Source organism: Alnus glutinosa, chromosome 1, assembly GCF_958979055.1.
Source record: "Alnus glutinosa chromosome 1, dhAlnGlut1.1, whole genome shotgun sequence".
Lineage (NCBI taxonomy): Eukaryota > Viridiplantae > Streptophyta > Magnoliopsida > Fagales > Betulaceae > Alnus > Alnus glutinosa.
In genome coordinates, this window is record NC_084886.1 from 2,567,240 (window position 1) to 2,594,753 (window position 27,514).

The 27,514-nt window shown below is 36.4% G+C and overlaps 2 protein-coding genes across 3 annotated transcripts; both read right to left on the reverse strand.

The window, feature by feature from the left end:
- Window positions 1–1,209: 1,209 nt before the first annotated feature.
- On the reverse strand, window positions 1,210–6,931 carry LOC133865599 (uncharacterized). Of its 2 annotated transcripts, XR_009899781.1 has the most exons (3): window positions 6,775–6,931; window positions 3,675–5,819; window positions 1,210–2,049 (listed from the first exon to the last, which is right to left on the reverse strand). XR_009899781.1 is itself a non-coding variant. In XM_062302020.1 (2 exons), exon 2 carries the CDS (start codon window positions 5,771–5,773, stop codon window positions 3,818–3,820), a length of 1,956 nt encoding a protein of 651 aa, XP_062158004.1. In that variant the 5' UTR covers window positions 5,774–5,819; window positions 6,775–6,931; the 3' UTR covers window positions 3,381–3,817. The 2 variants fall into 2 exon arrangements, 1 of the variants encoding a protein (XP_062158004.1); XM_062302020.1 differs by lacking the exon at window positions 1,210–2,049 and having other exon boundaries at window positions 3,381–5,819.
- Window positions 6,932–10,990: 4,059 nt separating this feature from the next.
- Window positions 10,991–17,763, reverse strand: LOC133865611 (actin-related protein 3). The gene is made up of 9 exons (XM_062302031.1): window positions 17,301–17,763; window positions 16,545–17,004; window positions 15,259–15,405; window positions 14,587–14,679; window positions 14,267–14,386; window positions 12,942–13,052; window positions 12,310–12,435; window positions 12,080–12,178; window positions 10,991–11,535 (listed from the first exon to the last, which is right to left on the reverse strand). The coding sequence occupies exons 1-9, from the start codon at window positions 17,348–17,350 to the stop codon at window positions 11,455–11,457; spliced, it is 1,287 nt and encodes a 428-aa protein (XP_062158015.1). The 5' UTR covers window positions 17,351–17,763; the 3' UTR covers window positions 10,991–11,454.
- Window positions 17,764–27,514: the final 9,751 nt, after the last annotated feature.

Genomic DNA, 27,514 nt, shown 5'->3' on the forward strand with positions numbered 1-27,514 from the left:
ACAACAAGACCACCACAACATACCAACATTGGAGGAAGTAAGTGGAACGGAGGAACGACGACGGTAACAAGCACGGCTGATAGTCGCCAGAGCGTGAAGACACAACCAATAGAAGAGGCCAGAAGGTAGAGGGCCACCACGAACAACCAATCGCAATAGAAGCAGAGGGATGGGAGCAAGAACATGGTCACCACATGTCGACGAGCGAGATCCCCTCGTTGGCGTGTGCAAACCACGCTCCGATGTGTGAAAGTCCAAAGGAAGTGCGACTGGTGTCGGCAGAGTCAGAAGACAACGGAAAACACGATGCAGCAGCGTATGTCACGCTGGATCTAACGGAAGAAAGTAAATCTAGCTTTGAAAAATAAGACCCAAGAGATGAGCAGTGAAGACTTTGGTGATAGTAACGAAAAGAGAAAAAATGCCTCCAAAGAGGCAAACCAGGCCTCCAAAAAGGTTGATAAGGCCTCCAAAGAGGCTAATAAGGATAGAAAAAACTCAAGCTGGATAAAGGCCTCATAGGAGGCATAAGCAAAAGGGGAGGAGGGGGGAGGGAAGCATTGTGCTTCCCTTCTTCCATGGAGACTGCTTGTCTTAAACACAAATAAATAGATAATAATCTTCAACCACATCAAAAAGCCACCTGAGGAGCCCACAGGACCACTTGTATGATAGCAAATAGAAAAGAAAATCCATAAACAAACCCTTTATATTTTAGTAGTCAGCAGCATAGACCAAATCAAAACCTAAACAAAGTAACCAAAGATACACAACAACTACAATGTGAGCCATAACAATATAGGTAAGGATAATTAGTTCAAGATAAAGAATGCAACTTTCTCCTTTCCCATACAAAACTTCTTGTTTAGGAATAAAGAATGAAAAGTAATTAACAAATCCGAAAACCTACCAATGAAAACCAAACCAAAATGATAACCAATCTCAAATACACCATTACTGACGGATTAATTCAGTATCAAATTCTAGTAAAATAAAATAAATCACTAAATAACACCACAAAAAGAGGGGGCAGATGAAGAGACAGGATGAGCCACACTGAAGCTTCCAACAAAGAAGTTGTGAACAAAATCCTTGTAAGCTTTTCATTGAGCAAGTAGTATCAATCAGGAAAAACACAATGAGGCAGGTCGCTGAGCATGCACACCTCCATCAAAGATGAAGCAGTCCTAAAAATCTACTAAAATAACATGATCCAGCTTACATTACTGGGATATATTCCAAATCCCATTTAAACAAACAGGACAAGATGACTTACAAATTCTAAACCCATTAGTACAAAAGAAACTGCTTCCCACATTAAAAAAAAAAATAAAAAAAATATACATATAAAAGTTAAAACAAAAAGTACATAAGGAAACAGTGACTTCTGAGTCCTGACCCTAAACCCAAGTAATCCTCACAGTTTACATAATACAATTAAAGAATTACTTCGAAATCCTTCCTGCATTCAGGGATATTGCTTCAACAGAGACAGGGTTGTACAAATTTTACAATGACCAATTACAATTGAAACAGTGACCAAATGTTACAATGTACTACTAGCTCGACCCTGACTCTCCTAACGTGAAGAACAAACATTATCAGTTACAACACATCAAGTATGGGCCTCACGAAACTTTTACAAGCTCAGAGATAAAACCAATACAGTCAAACAACAAAAGAGACTGTTACACATCGTGGGCCTAATACATAAAGTCAACTTTACACAAGACAGTATTGTGCTTTACATAAGACTTATAAAAAAAAATGAGTATTGTGCTTTACATAGAGACTGACAGACATGGTGATTGTATCCACAAACTGTACACGAATATTCAATTATTTGAAAACTCGACTCTTTCTAGACATTTTCTTGCAGGAGCACAATTTTACAGATTTTTAGATGGTATAAGGCTACTTTTGCACACTTGGCAGACCAAAGCCATCACCAGAGGATTCCAATAAAGGCACCCATTTAACACATCTTCCTCCATGTAACCAGCACAGGCTGATTCAACCATTAAAACAAAATGTTGCCTACTCCACTCCCTGGATATAATGATAAAAAGAAAACCCCCAGGTCAATAGACATGGAATAAAATAATCAGCCAAAGACGCCATCCATCTCAACCACTCAATATTACCGAAAGATATTAGAAACAGAAACAAATCAAAATCTGAAAGCAAACAAAGTCAAGTATCCCCTAATCCATTTATTATACAGCCCTATGCCATTTTACCTCTATGAGATGCAATACGTAGAACTAATCCCTCAACTCCATAATTTCCGGTCATATCTTAGTTGCAGACTGTAGTTATTAAGACTTGCATGCTAGCAATGAGCTTACAGCTTTACTCTAGGTAACACCAACATCCTAAGTACTTAGGTTCAATGTAACACACCACAAAAAAGAGGTTGAAGAGGATTGGCTGTCAGTCATGAATCAAGATTTGAATATCATCAATATTTGAGAGTGATGCTTCATGACCACATCCACCGCAAACAGAAAACAAGGTGATAGTGTTATTTGATGAAGATTATAACTAGAACCATTCTTCAACTGCTAGCCACATGGCTCACAACTTGCTACTACAACTTTTTGCTCTTGACCAGACAAATGTCGACAATCATGTCTCCAAGAAAGCAAAATAGCACAAGATATTGAGTGAAAATACTCGGCATGTAATTTGATTGAGGAAAGGATACCATGTGGATCTACTACAGGGGCCACAAGGCAAGAAGCAGGGAACTCTTTGGCCATGGGTTAAAACTGGCGTCTAAGCTATTGAAAAAGAAGGGCCTTCCTTGCATACCATTCAAGCTCTAATAAGAGGACAGTTAACAACATCAGCTCTACAATTAGTTTTTAAGACCATAAAGTCAATTTGAAGCATTTAATAAATTTCGCTTTTGGGGAAAAGGAATATCAGAGTTTAAACCCTAACACCAGCCTATGGGATCGGATGGAAACAGTGGCTCAAGCTATACTAATGATTGGGTTAAAACAAGGCAATCATATACTTCATTTGATTATTCCTGAGATATTAATAACTAACATACTAATAGTCTCACAACCCTAAACAACACTGGAAACTTCCTTTTCACCTACCATACACCTAAAACAAAAGGCAAGCCGAAACTTGCTCAAACCAAAAGCAGCTAGACACACCTTGAATTACTCAGATTTTTCTTACAGAAATAAAAAAACATAGTAATAGAGGTATACTGAATTGCCATAAAAAGTCAACCAGCAACATGAGTTCAAAAAAGAAAATATATCATATAAGAAGTATAGAACTTAAACTTCATACTGCTATATGCATCTACCAATGGCTAAATTATCCACATGACAGACAAAAATAACTTCATTCAAAGCATATGGACGATGAACTCTCAATCTTATAAACCAACAAGAAGGTTTCAAGTGTACCAATATCACAGTTGAAGAAAGCAAATTGTCTGGAAGATAGATATTAGCATAACACCAATGGGATACCTAGTGAAGGATACCGGGAGTAAAACCCATAAAGATATCCACATTGGTATTCTACTAAAAGTTAAGCAATCGTTTTTTCAGCACACAAATATTAAGCAACTAATGAGTTCAGTAGCATGCAGTACGAAAGCAATGGAAATTTAGTTCTTCTCTCCAACCAACACAAGTAGAACTTACTTCTTCCCTCAAAGAAGCCACACTCTGAATGTGGGGCCACTGAGAACCAGAGAGAATAGAATCCAAGGGAGAAAATCTACGACTGAGAACATAGATTGTGAGGTCTCATTAGACCTGCCAAAGAAAATAACATCATGCTTGTGTCACTCTGATGGCAAACGTCTCCTCTTTCCATAATCAACATCCCTGGATCGAGACCTGCGATCTTCCTCTGGCATCGCTCGGGACCTGCTCCGAGGTCTTGAAGAAGATTGCCCCCTGTCCCATTCATCCTCATAACCCGCGTCACGTTCTCTCGGCCGATGGTCTCGATAACTATCTTTCTCTTCCCTATACCGGTGTTCCCTGGGCTCCCTTTCAGACCTGTCCCAGTCCTGTTCCCTCTCATCACGAGGCCTCCTCTCAGAGTTTCCTGACCAGTCACGCTCAGATCCCCGTTCCTTTTCCCTAGGGGCAGCACTTGACCTTACTCCTTTTTCGTTATTTGCCTCTCCATACCCATATTCAGAAGCACCATCATCACCACCATAGCTGGACTCCCTCGTCCTTCTACCATGTTCTTCTCCTCCCCATCCACCCATGTTCGTGTCATTCCACATCCCAGGATGATGACCATCCATTCCAGCAGAACCCATCATTCCCATTCCATTAGCTGCCATTCCCCGACCAAAGAAGGCTGGGTTGACATGAGGTGCCACACCAGCAAGTCCCATCGTATTAACAGCTGGAAAAGAAGGAAGCATTCCAGGAAAAGCAGGACCTGGAAACCCCCCATAACCGCCTCCTCGACCCATATATGTTGGATCAAATCCAGAACCCATCATGGCCTGTGGGTTCATCATACCACCAGCAGGACCCCCAAATGCAGGACCTGCAAGGCCTTGACCGTAACCTCCTCCAGTGGCACCTCCAACTCCACCATTGTTCCCAACCATGTTCCTTGCACCCATGGCCCCTCCTCTTCCCCTCCCAGGGCCTCGGTTGAGTACACCCTGCCCACCCCGTCCCCATCCACCCCGCCCATAATTTCTTCCTCCATCTCCACTTTGATAATTCATATTGCCCCCTCTCCCTGCACCATCATTCATTGGCCTCCTTCCCTGAGGTTGAGCCTGGGTCTGAGGTTGGTTCTTGTTTGCATAAGAAGCTCCCATCTGTTTCAATGTTTGCGGAGAAGCAAAGGCCACAACACAAGCTCTCCCATTGAAAGCATGACCATTCATTCCCTCCTTGCATGCAGTGGCTGCAGCTGCCTCATAGAATTCAACTTGACAATAGCCTTTGGATTTACCACTAGCTCTCTCATCAAAAAACTTAATTTCCTTGACCCTCCCATATTGAGATAAAACACATTCAAGCTCTGCATCAGTTGTCCACCAATGTAGTTCTCCCACAAACAGCATGGTTTGACCATTCTCTACAGGTGGCCGGATCTGATTTTCATTAACTATCGGATGATTGACATTTACATTCACGCTGATTTGATTAGAGGGTGGAACAGTTCGAGGACCACCAGTTCCAGAATTCAGTACAGGCATAGGCTCACTGGTAATTTTTCCAGGCATATCAGAAGGGGCAGCCCCAGAATTGGGGGGCACAGGTGTGGATCCTTGAAACCCCATATTTTTGAATGGGGCATCATGAGGCATGTCCACAACCCTCCCTCTGTGTGAGACTGAAGACCCATCTGGATAACTAACAGGTCCAACTTCTGGTCCCTTAACAGCAGATGGCCCCTCCTTCTGCTCAGGATAATGAGCACCAGCATTAGAATACTTTCCTTCAACTGAAACACCAGGAATGTTCAGCGCTTGTGATCCCCCAGCTTCCACTCTTTGTCCAGGAACATCAGTTTTCTGAGTTTGAAGTCCTCCATTGCCAACACCACCAGGTGGCTGTGTAGCCTCAGACCGATGCAACTGAAGGAAACCCTCTCCAACATTAACATCATTGTAGAGATCATCATAGTCATCATCTTCTCCCATCAGTTCGTCATCTGCAAGGGCAGGTATGGCTCCACTTCCTTGATACTGTGTCTTCTGAGCCCCTCCATACTCTTCATCATCATAATCTATTTGCTCTTCGGCCATTGGATCCATATAGGTTGACCAAACTATATTAAAGATAAATTACCTCTATCTCCACCTATATTATACATAAGCAGGAAAACCACTATTAAACGCATCTCCCATTACACATCAACAATAACTTCAAAGGAGAGAGAGATAGATCTATTTCGTATTGGATGTGAAAACTCTCATACACCCAGAGAGGATTTGCCATGGCTTTAAACCGTGTACAAAAAATCGAAATCACATATGAAATATCAAAGTCATACAATTATATCAATAATACATAAACCATCAACTCGAAAACATTGACTAGACCGTGTACAAACCTAGATATGTTAAATTACATCACTTTTCAGCCTTGAAATCTTAAGCATCTTGAACAAGAGAACTAATTTCTCCTTCTGGTAAAGTACATCAATAAAAAATACACTTTCTGCGACCCAACAAATATGAAACAGAAAAAATTCCCACACCAGCATCATAAAATTCCACCCCCCCCCCCCCCCCCAAAAAAAAAAAAAAAGTCTCGGGAACTGATGATGATCACAGTATTAATTGCCCCTGCCATGATGTCAAAAAAAAAAAAAAAAAATCTTCAAAACCCACCCTGCAAAATCATTGAAATCACAACCAAAACCACGTAACTACAGTATGTCGTAAAACCTTAAAACAGATAATTCATAGAAATAATACACAAATCAGATACCCCTGTCCTAGCACAACGGAAAAACAGGCAAGTTCCCATTTTGTTTACATCGTAAAACCGTAAAAATTGTAAGAAATCTCAGATAACCACGCTAAAAAAATCCAAAAAGGCAAAGTAAATTCGTGATTCATAGTTCAGAAATTCCACAGAACAAACCCAAAATCACAAACACCCACCAGAGTTTCAGATTAGAACACGGCAAAACCTATCTTATATCTAACCCGCAGCTTAGACTCACGCAAAACAAAGCAAAACCATGAATGAAAGAACAAAAAATCGTTAATATCACGTCTGCATACAGATTCAGAGAGGTTTTTCTTACTGTATTTCTTCTTCTTCTTCTTGGTGTCTCAGCTTCTAATGGTCAGACAAGGACGCCCGCTACCTCCCCTTTTTCTCATCTCTCTCAAGTGCGTTTTTTGTGTTTCTTCTTTTTATATTTCTTTTAACTTGTTGTGCCCAACAGTCGTACCATTGGGGTCTTGTTTTACTCTTGTAGATCAAATCTGAGTCGTATGTTGTTTTATTCTATTATTGAGCCTTAATACTTTTTTAAAACATAAAACTAATTATATTATTATGTCTAATCAAATTCATGTTTTACAATAATTCTATTGACAATTTCACCTGCTCTTGTACGTTAAAGCCCCTTTAACAATATTGTCTAATACGTGTTAGAAAAAAATGTCAATTTATTAAATTAACATATTTTAAAAATAAATATCGGTTTAATAAATTGAGGTGAAATAATTTTCTTGAGTTATATTAATTTCGTATAATAGTTTTTTTTAAAAAAAAAAATTATAAATTATTTTTTAAATTTGAGCTTTTTCTTTTAAAATCGTTGGACTACTGTCAAAGTTTGCTAGACCGTAAACAGAAGCTATCGGACCTTCAATAAAAATTGTCGGTCATTTTTTTTTTACCGTTGCTCATTTTCTCGTACCTTAAAAAATAATTTATATCAAAACAAACGGAGACCAATGGTATTGTTAAAACCAGGTGATAGTTGCAGTAAATTGTGGGCTGCGCTGCGTTGAAAATCTGAAACACAACTGTTACTTGATTAGTACGACTTTATTAATTCAGTTCTTATTTGTGTCGTGTCCTCTTTTTCTTTTCTTTTTTTGGGTGTTTTTTTTTTTTTGAACAACTTTTTTTTGGGTGTTATGTACGTTCAATGCGCCCTTTACATGTTAATTTCGTGAGAAATACCACGGGTATACATTAAAAAAAAAAAAATGGCATATTTTTTTTTCTTCTTTTTTTAAAAAAATTATTATTAAACTTATAAAACTCATATGTAAAATTTTACAAATATAATAATGCATTTATACATAAAAATATTTTATACGAGATTGACAAAAAATGAATAGATAATAAAAACAAACATTTCGTGACAAAAAATTACGGCTTACACGTTGACATGACAAATGTCACGTCAGCTTAAGAAAAGAGAATTAATTTTTTTTGTTTTTTTTTTTTTATCTAATGTAATAATGCATCTCTGTACGATTTCTTTTCAAATTATTTATTATGAAAAGTTTACTTATAATTTTTAATTTTTTATAAATTTTACAATTAAATACTTAAATTTTAAAAAATATCGATTTATGATATTTAATTTTTAATTTTTTTAAAATTTTAACCTTCAATTAAAATTTTCTGTTAAATCCTATTAAAAATTTTAAAATATCCTTATTTTTTAAAGAAAAAAATTATAAACTTTTCAAAGTTTTATGTATAGGTATTTTTGTAAATTCTGTTAAATTCTAACAAATACCTAAATCTTTGCAATATATTTTTTTTATTTTATTTTTAAAAAAATAAGGGTATTTTAAAAATTTTAATATGATTTAACAGAAAATTTTATCAAATTTTAAAATTTAAAAAATTAATACTTTCAATTGACACTTTTTTAAAATTTGAATATTTAATTATAAAATTAGTAAAAATAATATCAAGAATTATAAATCACATTTTTCCTTAATAATTAGATTTGTGGAATCTAAATGAAAGTTGCACAAATCTAATAATTGTGTTGCAAAATTATCTGCATCTCAACAAGTATCAAAACTTTGAAAACGTCAGAGAACATCATCGGCTGTCTTTGGGTCTCAACGTCTAGAACAAGAAAACCTTCGTGGGTCTGAACAATAAATCCTCGTCCCTCACCGGAGCTTTTCGATTCCCGATGGGCTTTGAGGTTTTTGATTCCCAAAAGTTCTCAGATGGTCCTCTCTTTAGCTCAGATTTCTTCGGTTTCTTTTCTTTTGCTCTTTGAAATCGTCCCTCAATTTTTTTGTTTTTGATTCCCTTATCCAAAAGAAAGGAGCATCGAGTTTTTCAACAGATCTGCTATTTTTCCTTTTCTCATTCATCTTTCTTCATGCGAGAGATGGAAAAATACCTTCTCGAAATACTTATTTTTTATTATTATTATTCTTACTATAAACTTTTTAATACAAATTCTAATAGACTATTTATCATATTCTTTATTTTCTTTAAATGATATTTTTTAATGTATTTTTAATCGTGAAAGTTGAGACAAAGGAGATAGAAAATAATAATAAAAAAGGCTCTAGCAAAATAGATGAAAGCACTATATTTTGAAGTGTCTGTTGGATGAGTAAAATAGGTCATAAAGCAAAATATAAAAATATCTGTAAAAGATGCTCTCAGACAACGAGGAGCTGGGGGTAAAAATATGGGCGAATAATAATCGCACGCATCCGATATTTGCACGTGCAGGTATAATTATCAAAACTTATTATCTTCATATATAAATGTAGATATCGATTTTAAGGTATGCGGGTGCAGTTATTAACCGTATCCGCATTCCCTTTATATATAATATATATTTAATTAAATTCAATAAAACAATGTCGTTTTGAATTTAGTAAGTTTAGGACATTTAGGTTATGTTGAGTTTTTTTCACTATCATCTGATTCATCTCAAAGTCATATTTCACTATATTTACTTTTTTTTTTTTTTTTTTGGGTAATCTAAATCTCGATTACTTTATAAGACAATGACCATCTATGGTTGATAATCATAAATTGTGTAACAAGTGAAATCTTAATTTATTTAAGCTTGCATATAGTAAACCGTATTATTTAACCCTACACATAGATTTAAATAGTAATTCGCTCATGACCTCATATGCGAACAACGAATAATAATCGCAATACCCGCGCGAATGCGGATGGTATTCGCATAATGCGAATGCAGATACCTAAAATTGATAACCGCATTATGCGGATGCAGATATTTCTAATAACTACATCTGTATTTTTGCTCGAAACGAGGAGTTGCACAATATCAGTTTTTTTTTTTTATTTTAAAAAAAAAAAAAAGTGTGTAAGCTCCCTCTGTAATTATCTGAAAACCCGGAGCATTTCTCTAATTTTGTTGCTTTGTCTTGCTTACCAAATGCTCCAATATTACACACACAAAAAGAAGAGAGAGAGAGAGAGAAAGCAGTAATGAAATTCAGGAGACACCTAAAACTCATTTCAATCACCATCGACATTGTAAGTTGTAACCTACTTCAAGCATCGGTTACCCAGCACTGACATACAATAAATGAGACTGGAAGAAGGAGCAAGTGATGTTAGATGAATGACAGTGACGTACCAATTTTCTTTCTTTTTAGGTATTCAATCGGGTGCTATAATTTCTTTTTTTCTTTTTTAAATTTCTTTATATATATATATATATTCACTTAAAATGAACAATATAAACAACACCAACAACAACAAAAAAGCATTGTCGGGTGGCTTAACTTGGGGTTTCGGCCGCCCGAAACCGGCCTTTAGGATATTACACAATTTACACTCTATCCAAATCTGTTGTGGTTATGTATTATTTAAAAGAAGACCTCTAAAGTGAATTTTCAAATTGAAGCCACCAAGGGGCAATAGGGTCAAATTAAACAGTCAATAAGTAAGAAGTAGATAAAGGTGACGAAAATTGAGAAATTCAGAACCAATGAAAGATTGGCAGAATGCATCATTGCTTGTAGATAGCATCCTTTTTTCAAGAGATTCCGATTGCAATATGCAAGTACGATCTCGTTCATGCTCCATGAGTTTGGGCCTTAACCTAAAAATTTGAGTTTTGACAAAGTTCTGACGTTAATCCGGCAATCTAAAAAGTAAAAGTTCAAACTCGAAAAATAGTTTACAATTTTAAAAAAAATTGAAAACTATTTTACAAAAATTAAATAGAGTTTTTTGGGTCAATCGAAAATGTCTTTGATTTGACAACAATTTTCAATCATACCAAACACCCAAAAAGTAGGAAAAACAATTTTCAAAAAACGTTTTACATTGAAACAAACGAAACGTATGAATAAACCATGAAATGAGATTCAGAGGCCAAGCCAGGAAAGTAATTTTGTCCCGATCTATATTATAATGCAAATTAGATTTCACACGTCTAATAAATATATTGTCGCATTATTTAAAATTTTTAAATAATGCAACACCATGTACACTTCATTCTCCATTTCACTTGAAAATTCTCCACTAGATGATTTCACTTAAAAGGGTATGATAATTGATAAGTACAAAAGAACACGTACAAAAATTGTACCCAGAGTATAGAGTGCGACTTAGAAAGCAATTGGTGGACTAACCACTCTTGATTCAAAAAATATATCTTTATCAAACACTACCTAAGCTGAACACTAAAAATGCATATAAACTCCGTTAACGTTTACCCCAATGACAATGGCCATTTCCCATTGGCTGCTAAGAGAAGAACTGTGAAGACCGCCCCCCCTAATGAAAGAATGGATATAGGAAACCCATATATTGTTACAAAAATGAAACTAAATATATTTTACACCACCTCCTCACCAACCCAAGAAAGCATGAGTGCCAAGGAAGACAAGGGCCCAGGGAGTGAACTGAGCTACATATGGAAAGTGGAAATGATGAGGCATTCCATCGAGTATCTCAATCACAAAATCAAGATCAGCCAAAATGGTTTTTTGCATCAATACATCCCCTTGAAAACAGGATTAGTTCGGCATATGCTTGCACCATATTCCTCATATTCTGCTTTTGTATGGCAAGCCTGCACATGTAGCACAACTTCCAGTCAAAAATCAAAATCAGACAATGAATATTTTAAATTGGGTGACATTAATGATTATTCTGAGAGAATACTCTCTGAACGAGTCAAATGAGGTAAGCTGGTTTTCAAATAAGTTAAAATTGATGTAATGCAATTTTATTACTGCGAACATCACACTAATCAGGAATGCCAAACTCCAGCTTATTCCCAAACTTTCAAGCTTCTAAAGTTCTCTTTACACTGGTTAGAATTTTAAATCTGTATAAGTTTCCATGTTATTGTCTTCTCCGATACCAATGAAATAGTCCCCCTTGATTCTTGAGAAGGGACATGCAAGACAATCCCATTTAACTAAATAAGTGGGTTGAACAGGTAATATGCAACGCCAAAAAGTGGAATAGTCAACAGCACCCACAGAGCAACCATAATATGCCTTCTACAGTACAGCAGAAAATAAACTCTAGGGTTCATGTGAGAAAAGGAAACTTATATATAATAATCATTATTGTTTCGGTCCATTCAGATGTGAGGGCAAAATTCATACCGCGAAAAATTCGGGTGTTGATGCAAGGACAGAGCCTCCAAACCAAACTGCGAATCTCTGGATTGGGTGGCTGACTACATTGACTTCTACTGGTTGTGACTGAAGGCCAAGAAGGGAGGGAGCAAGAGAGCACCAATAAATAATGCTTAGCCTTTTCATATCATGATTAGCCACACACATTATATATAAAACAAAAACAGACAAAGAAAGCGTATACTAAAGATTCTTACTTTTACTTCCCCACCAAATCGAGCTTCGGATGCAAGAACCCTGGCATCCACAATCTTCTTAAGATCCCGTTGCAACCTCCTGTGGAAGTCTTTGAACATGGTTGAGCCTCCTGACAACACTATATTCTGAGAATAAAGGAACAAAGCAAAAAGACAAAAACAAAATCAGTGAGTTGTAAAGTAAATTGTTATACACAAAGCAAAACCTGAGAAAATTCAAAAATACAAGAGGGCATACAACAATAACCCTTTTTTTAAGGTAACAATAACCTTTCATTACTGCAGAAAAATAAAAACTGGTATAGGAAAGTGTTTGAACCTTGAAACAAATGCAATTCAAATAACCATATGATAGATCAAAAGAGAAATATCCATGCCACAGTCCAGGAGATCAAACAATCATGATCTTAAGTTAAAGACTATTGGATCATGATAGTCAAAAGAAATTATGCCACAAAGTATTAAGAAATTGATAAATGGAGTTACAAATCCACCTAAATATCAAGATCGATTTAACAAGCCCACATCAGTACACATGAGTCCACCAACATGCCTACTATCAATATTCCATTGGAATATGACACATCCAAGAATAAAGTTTGCATAATTTTCTCAGAGCCATCGTACTTCACCTTATACAAAGCTCTTCTTGTGTCAATTGGTGCAGACTGAATACACTTGTCGATTACAGCTGGTAAAGGGGTAGTAAACTCGCTGCTATAAATCTCAGGATTAAAGAAAACCTATAAGACAAGTCAAACAAATTGCCAGAACAAAGTTCAGCAGTATGCAGTTGGTGAAAAGCTATTCAAAAGCAGAAAAGTTCACCAGTGTGTATTATTTCCGACCTCTTTCATAAATGTTTTCCAAGTTTTATACAGTAATTATTGAACACATAGGTGTTGTTTGGCAAATACTTGTATAGAACAGAGTAGTGGGTTGTTAATTTTGAAATTAGTAAAAAGTGATGATGTGATATTAAGTAAAAAGAATTTGTATAGAAAAGTGAAAAAAAAAAAAAAAAAAAAAAAAAGTGAATTTTTTATTTGAATAGTAATAAAAAAATTATTGATGTGATATAAAAAGTGGAAAAAGTTAGAATATTTTGATGTTAATTGTTATTGGAAATTGTAAAAAAAAAAAATTTAAAAAAAACTGCGAATAGTGACGCCCACTATTCTGTTCCATTCCTGGCATTTCCAAACAAGCCCATAATCTTTGCAATTGTATCACTGACATTAATGTTTATGAGAACTTGCATATACAGTGGCCAAAGCCAAAACTTGACATCATGGATAATTTTGAAGGGTAAACTTCCTTATCTTTTTGTTCCATAAATGGAGGAGTTGGCTCTAATTGTTTGAGAAGATTTATCTAATGTATGTTGCTAACACCTTGACGAGACTGTTTATGGGTAAATCTCAGATGGAAGTAAATGATGATCTCCTGAAATTTATATACCTGCAATCGGTTCACCCAACCTCATACTGTGTTGGATTGCTATTCCTAGTAGATAAGACATCCAACAGGCCATGTGGAATATCAATTTAATACAACCAGGATCAACAAAAATGGTAGTGTCAAGGCTAAAATTATGAGTGAACGTTTCATTATAATGGATTCATCACTGAAAACAAAATAACAACTCCATTGAACATTTACTAGAAAACCCAGAACTGGAATAATCTGCTTATGGTTTATCAAATGATTAACAAAGATATCCTTATATAAGGGCAAATTTAGTGAGACAGCTAAAACCAACCAAATCCTATGGTTATAACAGGTCCCAATTGCCAGCTCCTACCAACATCATAGTGAACAACAGCGTGGTTGCTTAAATTTTTTAAATAATCAAGACTATAGCTCATTAAGTTTGGACAACCACCTAATGTTCATTCAGTATAATGAACTGAGGGGTTGGGATGGAGTAGAGAGTCAAAGATAAGATAGATCAAACCTCAGGGCCAAGAAATCGTTCATAGCCAATATCACAAGAGTATGGTGCCCCCGTCTTTGGTTTAATGCCTCTCCATTGCTTAATATACTTTGCTGATTCTTTATCATGCTTATTGAACTCCTGAAATCATTGGAGAAATGAGAGTTATCATCAAGTAATTTCTAGACTGAATATACAGATTCACACAATTGCCCAGTGGAGAAAGTAATATGAAGAGATTCAAACTTGCAATATAATGCCCAGGACAACGTAAGAAAGAAAAACTGCACCCATTTGTAGCAATATTTGTTCAACTCAAACTGCTATAAAAGTAAGCACACCTTGACAATGTCTGAACAAGTGTAGCAATACATTTCCTTCACTTTCTGAGCTACTTCAAACGAGTCTTCAGGGGGCACATTCTCCCCTCTTTCCTACAAGAAACAAAAGAGTCCACAAATTAGTCATTGAAAGGAGTTCAAAATTTTATCGTTTTTATATATTCATGCAGACAGATCCGTACAAATAAAACAACGAGGAGCGTCGGACAATAATCTGTCAAATGGACCACATTTTTTTTTCTCTTAGATATCAGTGCACTAACATGTTGAATTGATGGCATTCAATAAATCCAGCCCATATGAATCTAACAATGAGTGGTTTCTTTAATGAGGTCCTTAAAATTAAGACCAAGATATTCCAGGAATTACATCTAAGGAACGCCCATTGCTGTAGAAGCCAAACACCAAGCCTTTTTTGTTATTTCATGTTCATTTGTTTATTGCTAATTAAATAATTATGTCAACGTTACTACCCTTCATCATAGGTCAACTGGGTCTTCAAATTCCACAACCTAAATAAATCTCATTGCGACTATAGAATCTTTGCCAACAAAAAATTGTGATAACAGGGATGCAATAATGGGTACACATTTGACAACATTTACCTTCCAAACAAAGCCAGAACAACCAATTAACTTACAGTTTGTATGATGAGATTCAAAGAGAACATACCCGCATGAGCTGCTGGACAAAAAGAGTAACATCTTTCCCAGTAATAGGAATTGACTTAATGCTACTCCCAATGACATAACCATCTGCAACAGGTACAACATGAGTAGCCCCATCTCCAACATCCACTACAACCCCTGTCATCTCACACTAAGAAGAACTGTAGGTCAATCTAAATGGAAAATATAAAATAAATATTAATGATAACATTAGAAAGGTGCATGTGTACACAGATCTAGATAGATAGGCCGATATATGTAGATTTCAATCACAAAATTAAGAACTCTTTAATGGAAGTACATAATATTAACAGAACCAATTTACTCTGTAATAATAACAATAAAAACCAACAGAGAAAACAAAACAATCCCTGCCAAGTTTCCAGGCAACACAACATTCTTGGCAGAATAGTAAATTCATTCTGGTTTTCTTATTTGGGCAGAAACGTATATAAGAAGAGAAAAGGTGTTCGAGTTAATGGGTTGAACCTGTGCATAACAAAGTTTGTAAGATTAATATGCCATATTGTGAAAGAAATCTTATAATAAGAGCTTCATCAAGCTGGTACCTCCCCCCTTTTTTGGGGAATAGAATTAAAAACTGAGTCATGCGACTCTCTAGAAATTGCAACACTACCTCCTCTCTCCTCCCTTTCACCCACCCACTTGATATTCATCCTTGAAAATATGTCACTACCTTTATGGAACAATCTAGACCTACAGCTTGGCTAAAACCTGCATGCATATAAATATTGGAACCTTCATGTAAAGTGAAGCAAGGTGCTTTCGTGTGAATGTCTGATTGATTTGCAGAAGCGTAAGTTTGAGCTAGCCTAAGGTTTGAGTCTATGAGGGAGTATATAATGTTTGTGTGGTGCGCCTGTAGTGTTGTCATGAGGACCAGATGTGAGTGTGTAGCTGTATCATACAGGTGTGTTTTTGAATGCCTTATGTCCGACTCCTCCATGTAAGTTTTCTAAAGAACTAAGAAGTTAAGAATTATCATATAAAAGTCACATATTTTTCGCCCAAATAATAGTAAATGAGTTTGTTACTATCATTTCTCAGCAGTACATGAGGCCTCTATCGAATTCTCAATCAAGTTTAACAAACTCTCTTTGTTGTAGTAACCTAAATGAATAAACTAGAATTTCAATCGAATTCAATAATTCCACTATTCTAATTCATTTTGGACTAATTTGAACATCATTCTTCAATTAACAAAAAACAGTTAATGCCAAGCCTCTAAATCCAAAAAATACAATACAATTCTTGAATATCAAAACCAACCTTAGACGTCGTGTACCCAGCCGCAAGAGCGAGCACCGAATTCACAGCTATATAAAGCCCAGGAACATTGAACGTCTCGAACATAATTTCACCAGTATACTCGCGATTCTCGGGTGCAGTAAGCGGGCTCTCTGTCAACAGAAAGTAATGATCTTCTGGATCACACCGCAAATAGTTAAATATACACTGCTGCCAGAACCGCTCCATTGCGTCCCAATTGTCCACCTGCCCATGCCGAATTGGATAGCTGAGATTGTAAGTACTGCTAGATCGAGATCTCGCAAGCGCCTCGTCCCCTATGAAGAAGTCAAGATCGGCCATTACGCCAGCACTGTGCTGCGCTAGCCAATTGGCTTTGGAAGAGCTTCGTGATTGATTCAGAAACGATTCGTTCACGGCAACTACTGTCGGAGCGATGAAGCACGGCTCAACGTTACCGGCGAATCCCATCTTAGTATAACTGCAATGAAAAAAAAAAAAAAAATAAAGGTCGAGAACTTATAGAAAACCCAATTGTATCAATTATTTTGTCAAACATCTGGTGTCACTGTGAGGTGGTATAAATTAAAGACATACAAACCCACATGATTATAGCAAAAATTAAGCAAACCCAATTGGGCCTCTCCATCAAACAGGTGGTACAAGAAGACAAAGTTTAAGGGAGAACCGATAGGGCATTTCGTCAAACAGTTTGTGCGCCTATATACAATACATATGCAAGTACGAGTTTAAATGCAGAGATGCATAAAGGCGTACCCGGTGCCGTTGTCGATGACTACAGCGGGGCGAGAGGTAGCGGGGTCCATGAGAATGAGAGAGGAGGTATCTCTGTTGGAGGTGGTAGGGGTGGACCTGCGGTTGAGATCCAAGAGAGCGTTTAGGGCAGAGGATCATGGTCGAGAAGGGCGCTTTGAGGAGCGCGAGGATGAATAATAAGAAGAAAGTGTCGGTGATGGCGAGGCAGGCTTGGATCTCAAGCGAAAGCAGCAACTCAACGCACAGGAGTTGGTGATTGCTCCACCCATTTCAACAACGACAAACATATAAGCCAAATCGAACTGGAATTCTCAATTTCTGCATCATGGTTGTGCGTGTGAGCGTGAGTGTGTATGTGCGCGTTCCTTCGATACCTTTCTTGGCAATCAAACACAAACAACACACCCACTGACCCCCCTCTCTCTCTCTCTCTGTCTCTCTGGGCTTGCTCTTTTTCTCTTTTGCCATTGCGAATTATCGTTTAGTTTTATATCTGACGGTGGCTAAAGAACGGTCAGATTTCAGCTTTTGAGGCAGTTTTTTGGGTCCCACGAGATGTCTGAAATCGAGTGGCTGTGAGCTTGCGGGATGATTGCAGTGGAACACTTCTCCAACGTTGACGTTGGCTAAGTCAAGTCTTGTGTGGATCAACAAAAATTCTTTGCTAGTTAACCAAGTTTCATTGGGTTCTGTATAATGCCCTTTTAGGATTTTTTTTTTTTTTTTAATAAAAAATAAAAAATATTAACAAAAAACTTAAAACATAAAATATTTAAAATTATTTTTACGGTTGTGTCCTATTACAACCAAAAAGTAAAAAAAATTCTCGAAAAAGTTTTGTCGAACAATCCCGTTATGTTGATTATAACCTTGAATTGGTGTGGATGGTTTTCAATTTTTGGGTTGATGTATAGATACATGATATTAAGTTTTTGGAAAATAAAAGTTTTCATGACCATTGAATTGCTAATGGTTATGAGTCTTGTGATTGAATCTTGGCTTATGACCATTTGGTCCTTAAGAGTTTTCATCACCATTGATTTCTAATGGTTATGACCATTGGTCTAAATATATTACATATACTTTATTTTTCATTCTAGTTAAAAAAAATTAGATTATTATCCACGATGAAATATCTATTGAGACAGTAGATCATAAGGATCCTAAAAAATGACTGAGTATTGTGCAATCAACAGCATAATCCCTTGCATCACGCAATCAGGAACAATCAAGCATGATCATAGGAATCAAGCATGATCACATCCATGTGATCATGCACACCCTTATACCCGAATACGCAAACTTGCTGCTCAACGGCTAGTTTCCATATTGTAGTGATTTTTATGTTCTTCCCTTCTCTGCTTTGTTTTCTTCCTCTCTTAGATTATTCTCGCCTTATTTAACTTTCTCTAGCTGTATAGTATCATTGTATACATATTCTTTCCTTGTAAAAAGCCTACGCTGTAAATCCCTATATAAGAAATACAATACACAGCTTGGAATTTCAAGCTTCCAAGTTCATTTCAATTCTCTGTTTTTGCATGGCATCAAAGCCTTACACAGTTCACACCGAAAATCATCACCAAATGGCCGAATCCTCAAACACTGTTACTGCCACCAATGTTGCATCAAACGTTGCTGCTTGGTACGCTCGAGTATCGATGACTACGTACGTGAATTTTAAATTTATATATTGAACCACTTCACAATAGTACGTATCAATTATACTATAGTAAGTGTTATCAAACCACAGAGATTGAGGGGTTGTTTTGCATAACGCGATATTCAAATGAACGTATTTAACTTAACTTAAAAATAAAAACAAAAGTAAAGTTGTAGAATTGAAGCTACAGCGAATCAAGAGATTGAAAACTATAAAATAAAACAAACTTAAAATAAACTTAGGGTAAGGATCTTATCAAATCCTCAACCAATGAAATGCTTACAGTCTATATGGATCTTCCTAACATGCATGATATGTGCGCGTAATGGGCGTCAACCATTACGACGACCTCGACATGAAAACACTTTTGTTAAGACGTAATAATAAAGCACCTAGTTTCACATTAAACAACTCCATGTAAAGATTTTAAACTACAATTGAACAACGTTTACACTACAAAAAGTGTGGGGTGATTAATACTCCCTAGCTTACTACTCTATAAAACATCCTAATAAGCATATACAATACATAAAAACCCTAATTAGGCCACAATAATAAGGAATCTAGTTTCACACCGATCTATTCCACATCAAAATTACACTACAATTGAAAAACGTTTTAAATTACCAAATGTGTGAAACGACCGGTATTCCCTATCATACCCTATAAGGTAACTCTAATAGGAAAACACATATCATGTCAAATTCAAATCATTGCAAAAAACATCGTTCTATTTCAAGAACGTTGGTTTAAACCCATAGACAAGTAAATCCCTTTTTCATGAGTAAATAGATTGGAATATTGATATCAAAACCAGCATGAGTTTTGATATCCTATAGTCTTGTACAATCATTACACATATCAAGAAAATCTCAAGAACATCAAGAACACTTCATGGCTTTTGGAAAAGATTTGATCAAAACCTTAAGAAATGGTTTAACTATACATGAAATAAACTAATCTAGACATTAATTATATGGAAAACAGTAAAGAAACAATAAGAAAATGAATCAAAAACAACTATATTAAAATTATGAAATTCGGATTACAAAAAGAAAATAAAACCTAAGCTATAACATAAAGAACAAAGAAGAAAAAGAAGAAGTTGCTCTCTGGATTTTGGCCCAGAAAACGTGCATCAAAGGAAACTAAAAACACAAGAAATTAAGTGATATACCTGAGAAAATTCGAAACCCCCAAAAGATGCATAAAAAAAAACCTAAATCCTAATCCTTATATTTATAAAGAATTGGATTTACAAAAAGACTACAGGAGTTAATTCTAACAAAGTATTCAGAGTTGGTCGCCATCGTGTCCATAGAACTCAACTTTTGATTTGGATCGCACAAAGATTTGAAAATATCTGGACCTTCTGGAAGATACGAAATCGATCGATCGAATATATGTCGATCGATCGATTTTATCATGTTCTGAGAATCGATTGATCGCATTTCGATTGATCAAAGTTGGGTTGACTGAAAGTCAATCGATCGAATTATCGACTGTACAAATAATCAATCGATCGAAATGCCTTGGATGATTTTTATCTTTTCAGGATCAACCTTGAACTCTGGAAATGACCAAATTACCCTTAATGTATTTTCAAGTCTAATTCAAGTGTTTTGAACTAGATTTCAACTAAGATCTGAAAATAAGACATAATACGAAACTATAACAAAACGTTATATATACAACATAAACTAGGTATAACAAACATAAATTAAGGGGTCTTGAATAGAATATTTCAAGACTTATCATTGCTGGCACTGCTACTCCCTTCACCATTCCAAATATCCACTCTCATGTTGCTCATAAGTTATAGTTAGACGAGCAAAATTACATGGCCTGGGTGTATCAATTCCAGCCCATACTCCACACCAATGACCTCGTGGGTATTGTTGATGTCACAAAACCATGCCCACCAATGTATATTCCTGGTCCTACTAAGGACCCTCCTAACCAACTGAACCCATAATTCACTCTCTGAGAAAAGAATGACCAATACCTTCTCAACTGGTTCATTGCAACCCTATCTAAGAAGGTAATCTCCACTGTCTATGGGTTAAACACCTCACGACAAGTGTGGTCTGCTTTAGCCAACAGGTATGATGCTCCCTCCAAGACCAGCATCCAGGATCTAAGGCGACAACTACAGCTTCTACGCCAAGGAAACAATGCATGCTCCAAATATGTGCATGCTGCAAAGTCCCTGGCAGATCAACTGGCTATGGTTGGAAAGCCAGTCTCAGATGAAGACCTCATCTCATATCTCATAGGTGGAATAAACCCACGCTACAATGCCTTCATCACATCATTCACTTTGATGACAAAAGATGAGTCAATGTCTCTCGCAGATTTTCAGACCTTTTTGCTCAGCCATGAACAGCTACTCAACAGCCAGGCTACCAGCATTAAACCTAGCTCTTTTGTAATGCATGCACAGAAGATGTCTCCCAACAACCGCAAGCCAAGGTTCACCAATCATCGGCAGAATCAGTCACGTTTCTCAAATCAAAAGGGAAACTTTTCATCCCCACAGAATAAATTATTCAACTCTGTAGGAACCTCACCTAAGGTAAGCCAAATTCTAGCCAACTTGTTCAAGATACTAATCGTCCTCCCTATCAGATTTGTGACAAAAGTAGCCATCATGCCCTAGACTACTTTTACCGGATGGATTATGCCTACCAAGGCAGACATCCCCTAAGTGAACTAGCTGCAATGGTCTCACAGTCCAATGCCCTGCAAGGAGAAGATGATTGGCTTGCAAACAGTGGAGCCAACAACCACATCACTGCAGACTTGGAGAACCTGTCCGTCAATCAACCATACAACGACAATGAGGCTGTCACAGTAGGGAACGATGGTGGGCTCTCTATAACTCATACTGGTTCTATTTCTTACACACACCAAAAACCACTTTACATCTTAAAAATGTTCTATGCTGCCCACAAGCATCCGTCAACCTTCTATCCACACAAAAATTTTGTAAGGATAATAAATGTTTCTTTAAGTTAACTAACACTTATTTTATTGTGAAGGAAAACCTAACCGGAGAGATTCTCCTACAAGGGCCTAGTGAAGGAGGACTCTACCCAATAAACCTAAAGAACTTCTCTGAGAATAAGCTTTGGACACTCACTGCCTTCCTTGGAGCAAAAACTTCTTCTTTTATTTGGCATAGGCGACTAGGACATCCACACTTGAAGATTTTTCAAAAAATTCTCAATTCAAATCAGCGTCCTGTCACAGACTCTAAAGCCAAAGCTACAGTTTGTAGTGATTGTCAACTTGTTAAGAGTCAACAATTACCTTTTCCTAAATCTCAAACTGTAACTCATTCCCCTTTAGAGCTTGTACACAGTTACATATGGACTTCCCCGATTTACTCAATAAGTGGATGCAAGTATTATGCAATTTTTGTTGATGATTTCTCTCGTTACTCTTGATTATTTCCTCTTAAACATAAATAAGATATGTTTGGTTGCTTTGCTAAATTTAAATGCTTAATGGAAAACTTACTCTCATACAAACTAAAAATGCTATAAACCGATGAGGGTGGTGAATACATCTCCCACACTTTTAAGCAATACCTGTCCACTCATGGCATCCTTCATAGGATTACATGTCCACACATTTCACAGTTGAATGGGGTTGCTGAAAGAAAGCATCGACGTGTCATGGAGACAGGTCTTGCCTTACTAGCACAATCTCATCTGCCTCCTAATTATTGGGTTGAAGTATGCATCACTGTTGTGTTCTTAATAAACCGCATGCCCTATCCAACTTTGCAAAATCATGCACCTTTCACCAAACTGTTTAAATTTGAACCTAACTACTCCCATTTAAGAGTCTTCGGTTTGTGCATGTTACCCTCTACTTCGAACATATAATAAACATAAATTATAATTTCGAAGCAAACATTGCATTTTTGTAGGTTACAGCTCAAACCACAAGGGTTATCAGTGCATGGATCCTACCAATTCCAGAATATACCTCTCAAGGAATGTGGTGTTCGATGAAACTTGCTTTCCTGCTAAGGAGATGCTCCCACCACCGCTACTTGCTGGCAACTTCTCCTCACCACTAGGTACAGCTCTTCTTCCTTCGCACTTCTTCTTCATTAACTCTCTCACATTTGCTCACCCACATAACATAGTTGCTTTCCCTGAAGCTTCTGTATCTTCCCCTGAGCCCCTCACACTGGCCCTATTCCTGATCCTGTTCCCAGCCCTCCTCCTACCCCTTTCCCTTCTGACGGTGCCTTTCTCCCTCAAGAGGATCCTTGTCTCTCCACACAGCCTGCACTTGAGCCCTGCTCTCCCCTGCAGCCACTTACCACTGAGGCCATTACTGCCCCTGCTGCCCCTGTCACTTAGGCCTCCTCTGTTCCTCCCACAGCAGCCCTCCCTCTTTGGCCCTCATCCCACACACCTCCTATAAGGTAACTCGCTCCCAAACAGGCACCCTTAAGCCCAAATCATTCCTTAACTTTCACGTCTACAATGTTACCAACACCCTATTCAAACCTTTGTTGCCACCACTGTCCCCCATGAGCCTACCACTTACCTCCAGCCTGCTGCTCATCCCGAGTGGCTTGCAGCCATGGCCCTCGAATTTTAGGCCCTCATGGACAACCACACCTCGACCTTGTGCCCTCAACCCCCTCATCGAACCATCATTAAGAATAAGTGGGTCTACAAATTGAAACAAAAGGCAGATGGCTCCCTAGACAGGTATAAGGCCCGGCTTGTGGCCAAAGGCTTCAAGCAGAGGGATGGCATCGATTACACCATGTTAGTTTGTGATTGACTGCATTCTATTGGACAAAATCACTTCTATATAATGATTTTTTTTTTTTGTTTACAGGGATGCTGTTTTATTCAGAGTCTACACTTCAGTTATGAGCTTCAAGAAGACTCTATGCAAGATTCAAAACAATGTAGTTCAGTTCCCTTGCATCCAATAACTTTTTGTTTGGACGTCCCTCTGTGTCCAGAAGCTTCGAACTGTTCTCAATTGCATCCGTCCTTATGTCTCCGCAACACATCCGGACGTCTTTCAGTGTTCGACAAGTAAAAGATTTCTTTCCAAAACACAGATATGGGTAGACAGCTGCAACCATTTGGACGACGTGGCTATTCATTCCGGACGCTATCCTTGATAAGGCAAGTCGTGCAGAAGATGTTCAACTGTCCGGACGTCAGACTCCATGGTCCGAACACTCAGGCCTTAATATGAAAATTACGTGCAGCAAAAGTGCAACCGCTCGGACGCTAAGGCAACACTGTCCGAACGTGGCCCTATTCATGAAATAATTTCAAGCAAATTTGGAAAGTCGATTGCACAGATGTCCGTCTGGACGCCCTCAGCTATCGTCCGGACGCCGCCTAGGAAAATTGTATCAGACGCGATTTAGGTTTCTGTAGCATATAAATATGAGAATTTCATATTCTCATGAATCTTACTAGATTTATAATCATTCCTAAACGTGTTTTAGCTACGCTCGCAATAATTCAAATTCTCAAATATAATATTCTTGAAAATATGGATGTCGGGAGAATGTTAGATTCTCCGAACCAAACACCATGTAAGATCATCTCATGCCCATTGCTTGATATCCAATAAAAATGGTTTATCCAGCCTAATTAACTTAGTTCTAGATGATTTTAAACTGCATGCAATAATTTAGTTGCTTTCGAATGCTTGTTGATGCATTATGATTTAGGGAATTAGGTTGGGTTTAATTTCAGTTTCAATTGAATTTATTGGGATTGAGACAAGTGTCCTATGTCTATTGTTATAAGACAAAGACCAAGCCAATCCATAATTTAAAATATTGAGTATTCACATCTGACTCGGCAAATTTTAGTTAAAGAATCATATTTTTATGTTTTAGCTATCCCATTTCTTCAAACACACATTTCACTTTATATTTTAGTTATTAACTTTCACTTATTTCATTTTATATTATTTATTTATTCACTTTCACGGTTTCCAAAGAAGATAGAAAATCGTACTTTTTTTATAAGTTTATTTATGCATTGTTGAGCTAAAGTGATTGGTACGTCAAGTCTAGATGACTACATACGTGAATTTTAAATTTATATATTGAACTACTCGCAATAGTACGAATCAATAATACAAATCAATTGTATTATAATAAGGGTTATCGAACCACAAGGATTAGAGAGTTGTTTTGCGTAACGGGATATTTAAAGGAACGTATTTAACTTAACTTAAAAATAAAAACAGAAGTAAAGTTGTAGAATTGAAGCTGCAACGAATCAAGTGATAAAATGAAAACGAAAAATGAAACAAACTTAAAAGAAAATTAGGGTAATGATCGCATCACATCCTAAACCAATAAAATGCTTAAATTCTATATGGATCTTCTTAATATGCATGATATGAACCCATAATGGGCGTCAACCATTACGACGACCTTGACATGAAAACACTTTCGTTAAGACTTAATAATAAAGCACATAGTTTCACATTAAACAACTCTATGTAAGATTAGTTTCACATTAAACAACTCTATGTAAGATTAATCTACAATTGAAAAGCATTTATACTACGAAATGTGTGAGGTGATTAATGCTCCCTAGCTTATTCCTCTATAAAATATCATAATAAGCATACACAATATATAAAACCCTAATTAGGCCACAATGATAAGGTATTTAATTTCACACCGATCTATTCCACATAAAAGTTACATTACAATTTAAAAACATTTTAGGCTACCAAAGGTGTGAAACGGCCGGTATTCCCTAGCATACCCTATAAGGTGACTCTAATAGGTGAACATATATCATGTAAAATAGAACCATTGCAAAATACATCATTCTATTTCAAGAACGTTGGTTTTACTCAAGAATCCAAGAAACTCATAGACAAATAAATCCATTTTTCATGAATAAATAGATTAGAATATTGATAATAAAACCTTTTAGCATGAGTTTTGATATCATTTAATCTTACACAATCATCACACATATCAAGAAAATCTCAAGAACATCAAGAACACTTCATGGTTTTGGAAGAGATTTGATCAAAACCATAAGGAAGGCTTTAGCCAGACATAGTTAAACTAGACTAAGCATGAAAACAGTAACGGAATAAGATAAAAATGATTTAAAAACAACTATATTAAACTTCTAAAAAATCGGATTGCAAAAGGTTAAAAAGGAAGAACAAAACATAAGATAGAACTTGAAATTTAACAAAGGAAGTTGCTTTCTAGATTTAAGCCCATAAAACGTGTATCAAAAGAAACTAAAAACACAAGAAATTAAAATGATACACTTGAGAAAATCGAAACCCCTAAAAAGTGCATAAATAAACCTAAATCCTAACCCTCATATTTATAGAGAATTAGATTTACAAAATGACTACAAGAGTTAATTCTAGCCAAGTATTCAGAGCTGGTCGACATCCATTTCTGTCCATAGAACTAAACTTTTGATTTGGATCGCACAAAGATTTGAAAATATCTGGACCTTATGGAAGACGCGTAGTTGATCGAACGAATATAATGTTGATCGAACAAATTTCGATTGATCGATTTGATAATGCTCTAAGAATCGATCGATCGGATCTCTGTTGATCGAAGTTGGTTTGACTGAAAGTATATTGATCGAATTATTGACTGTACAAATAATCAATCGATCGAATTGCCTTAGACGATTTTCATCTTTTCAGCATCAATCTTGAACTTTGAAAATGACCAAATTACCCTTGATGTATTTTCAGGTCTAATTCAAGTGTTTTGAACTAGATTTCAATTAAGACCTGAAAATAAGACATAACACAAAACTACAACAAAATGTTATATATATAACTCAAACTACGTCTAACAAACGTAATTTAATGGGATTTTAATCGAATAATTCAAGACTTATCAGTGATAGCCAATAAATTTAGAGTGAATAAATAAATAATATTTAAACGAAGTTTTATTAAATTAGCTAGCCAAATAAAAATGAAGTTTTGCCAATTTTTACTACATGGCTAACCCAATAAAAATGCCTTACAGAAGTAGAGATGAACCAAATTATTTCATCATATATTGGACAATGTATAACCACTAAACTTGTTTGTGAAAAAATAAAAACAAAAAATAGGCTACAAACTTAGGAATAGGATGGGAAAATTGCCCGCCTATTGCCTACTGACCTTCGTCGAACCTCCACCGACTTATAGCAATCGGTATAAATATTTTGTTTCGAAGTCGATTCGGTAGGCGATATAAGTTTTTTCTCACTCGTTTTGAATTTAGGGTTAAGTTTTTAATCGTAAGTCCTAACCCTACCTATCACTTCACTTCATCACTTCCCTTTAACACGCCGTTCTATTAGTGGTTGCAAGTAAGGGGTGAAATGTGGATGTGATTATTAACAATATCCGCATCTGCATAATGTGATTATAACTTTTAGGTATCCATATCCGCATTATGCGATTATTGTCTACTTCCGTAAGGTTATTGCGGTGATTAAATATGATTATTATTCACTATCTACATATGAAGTAATGTGCGTTATAGGCC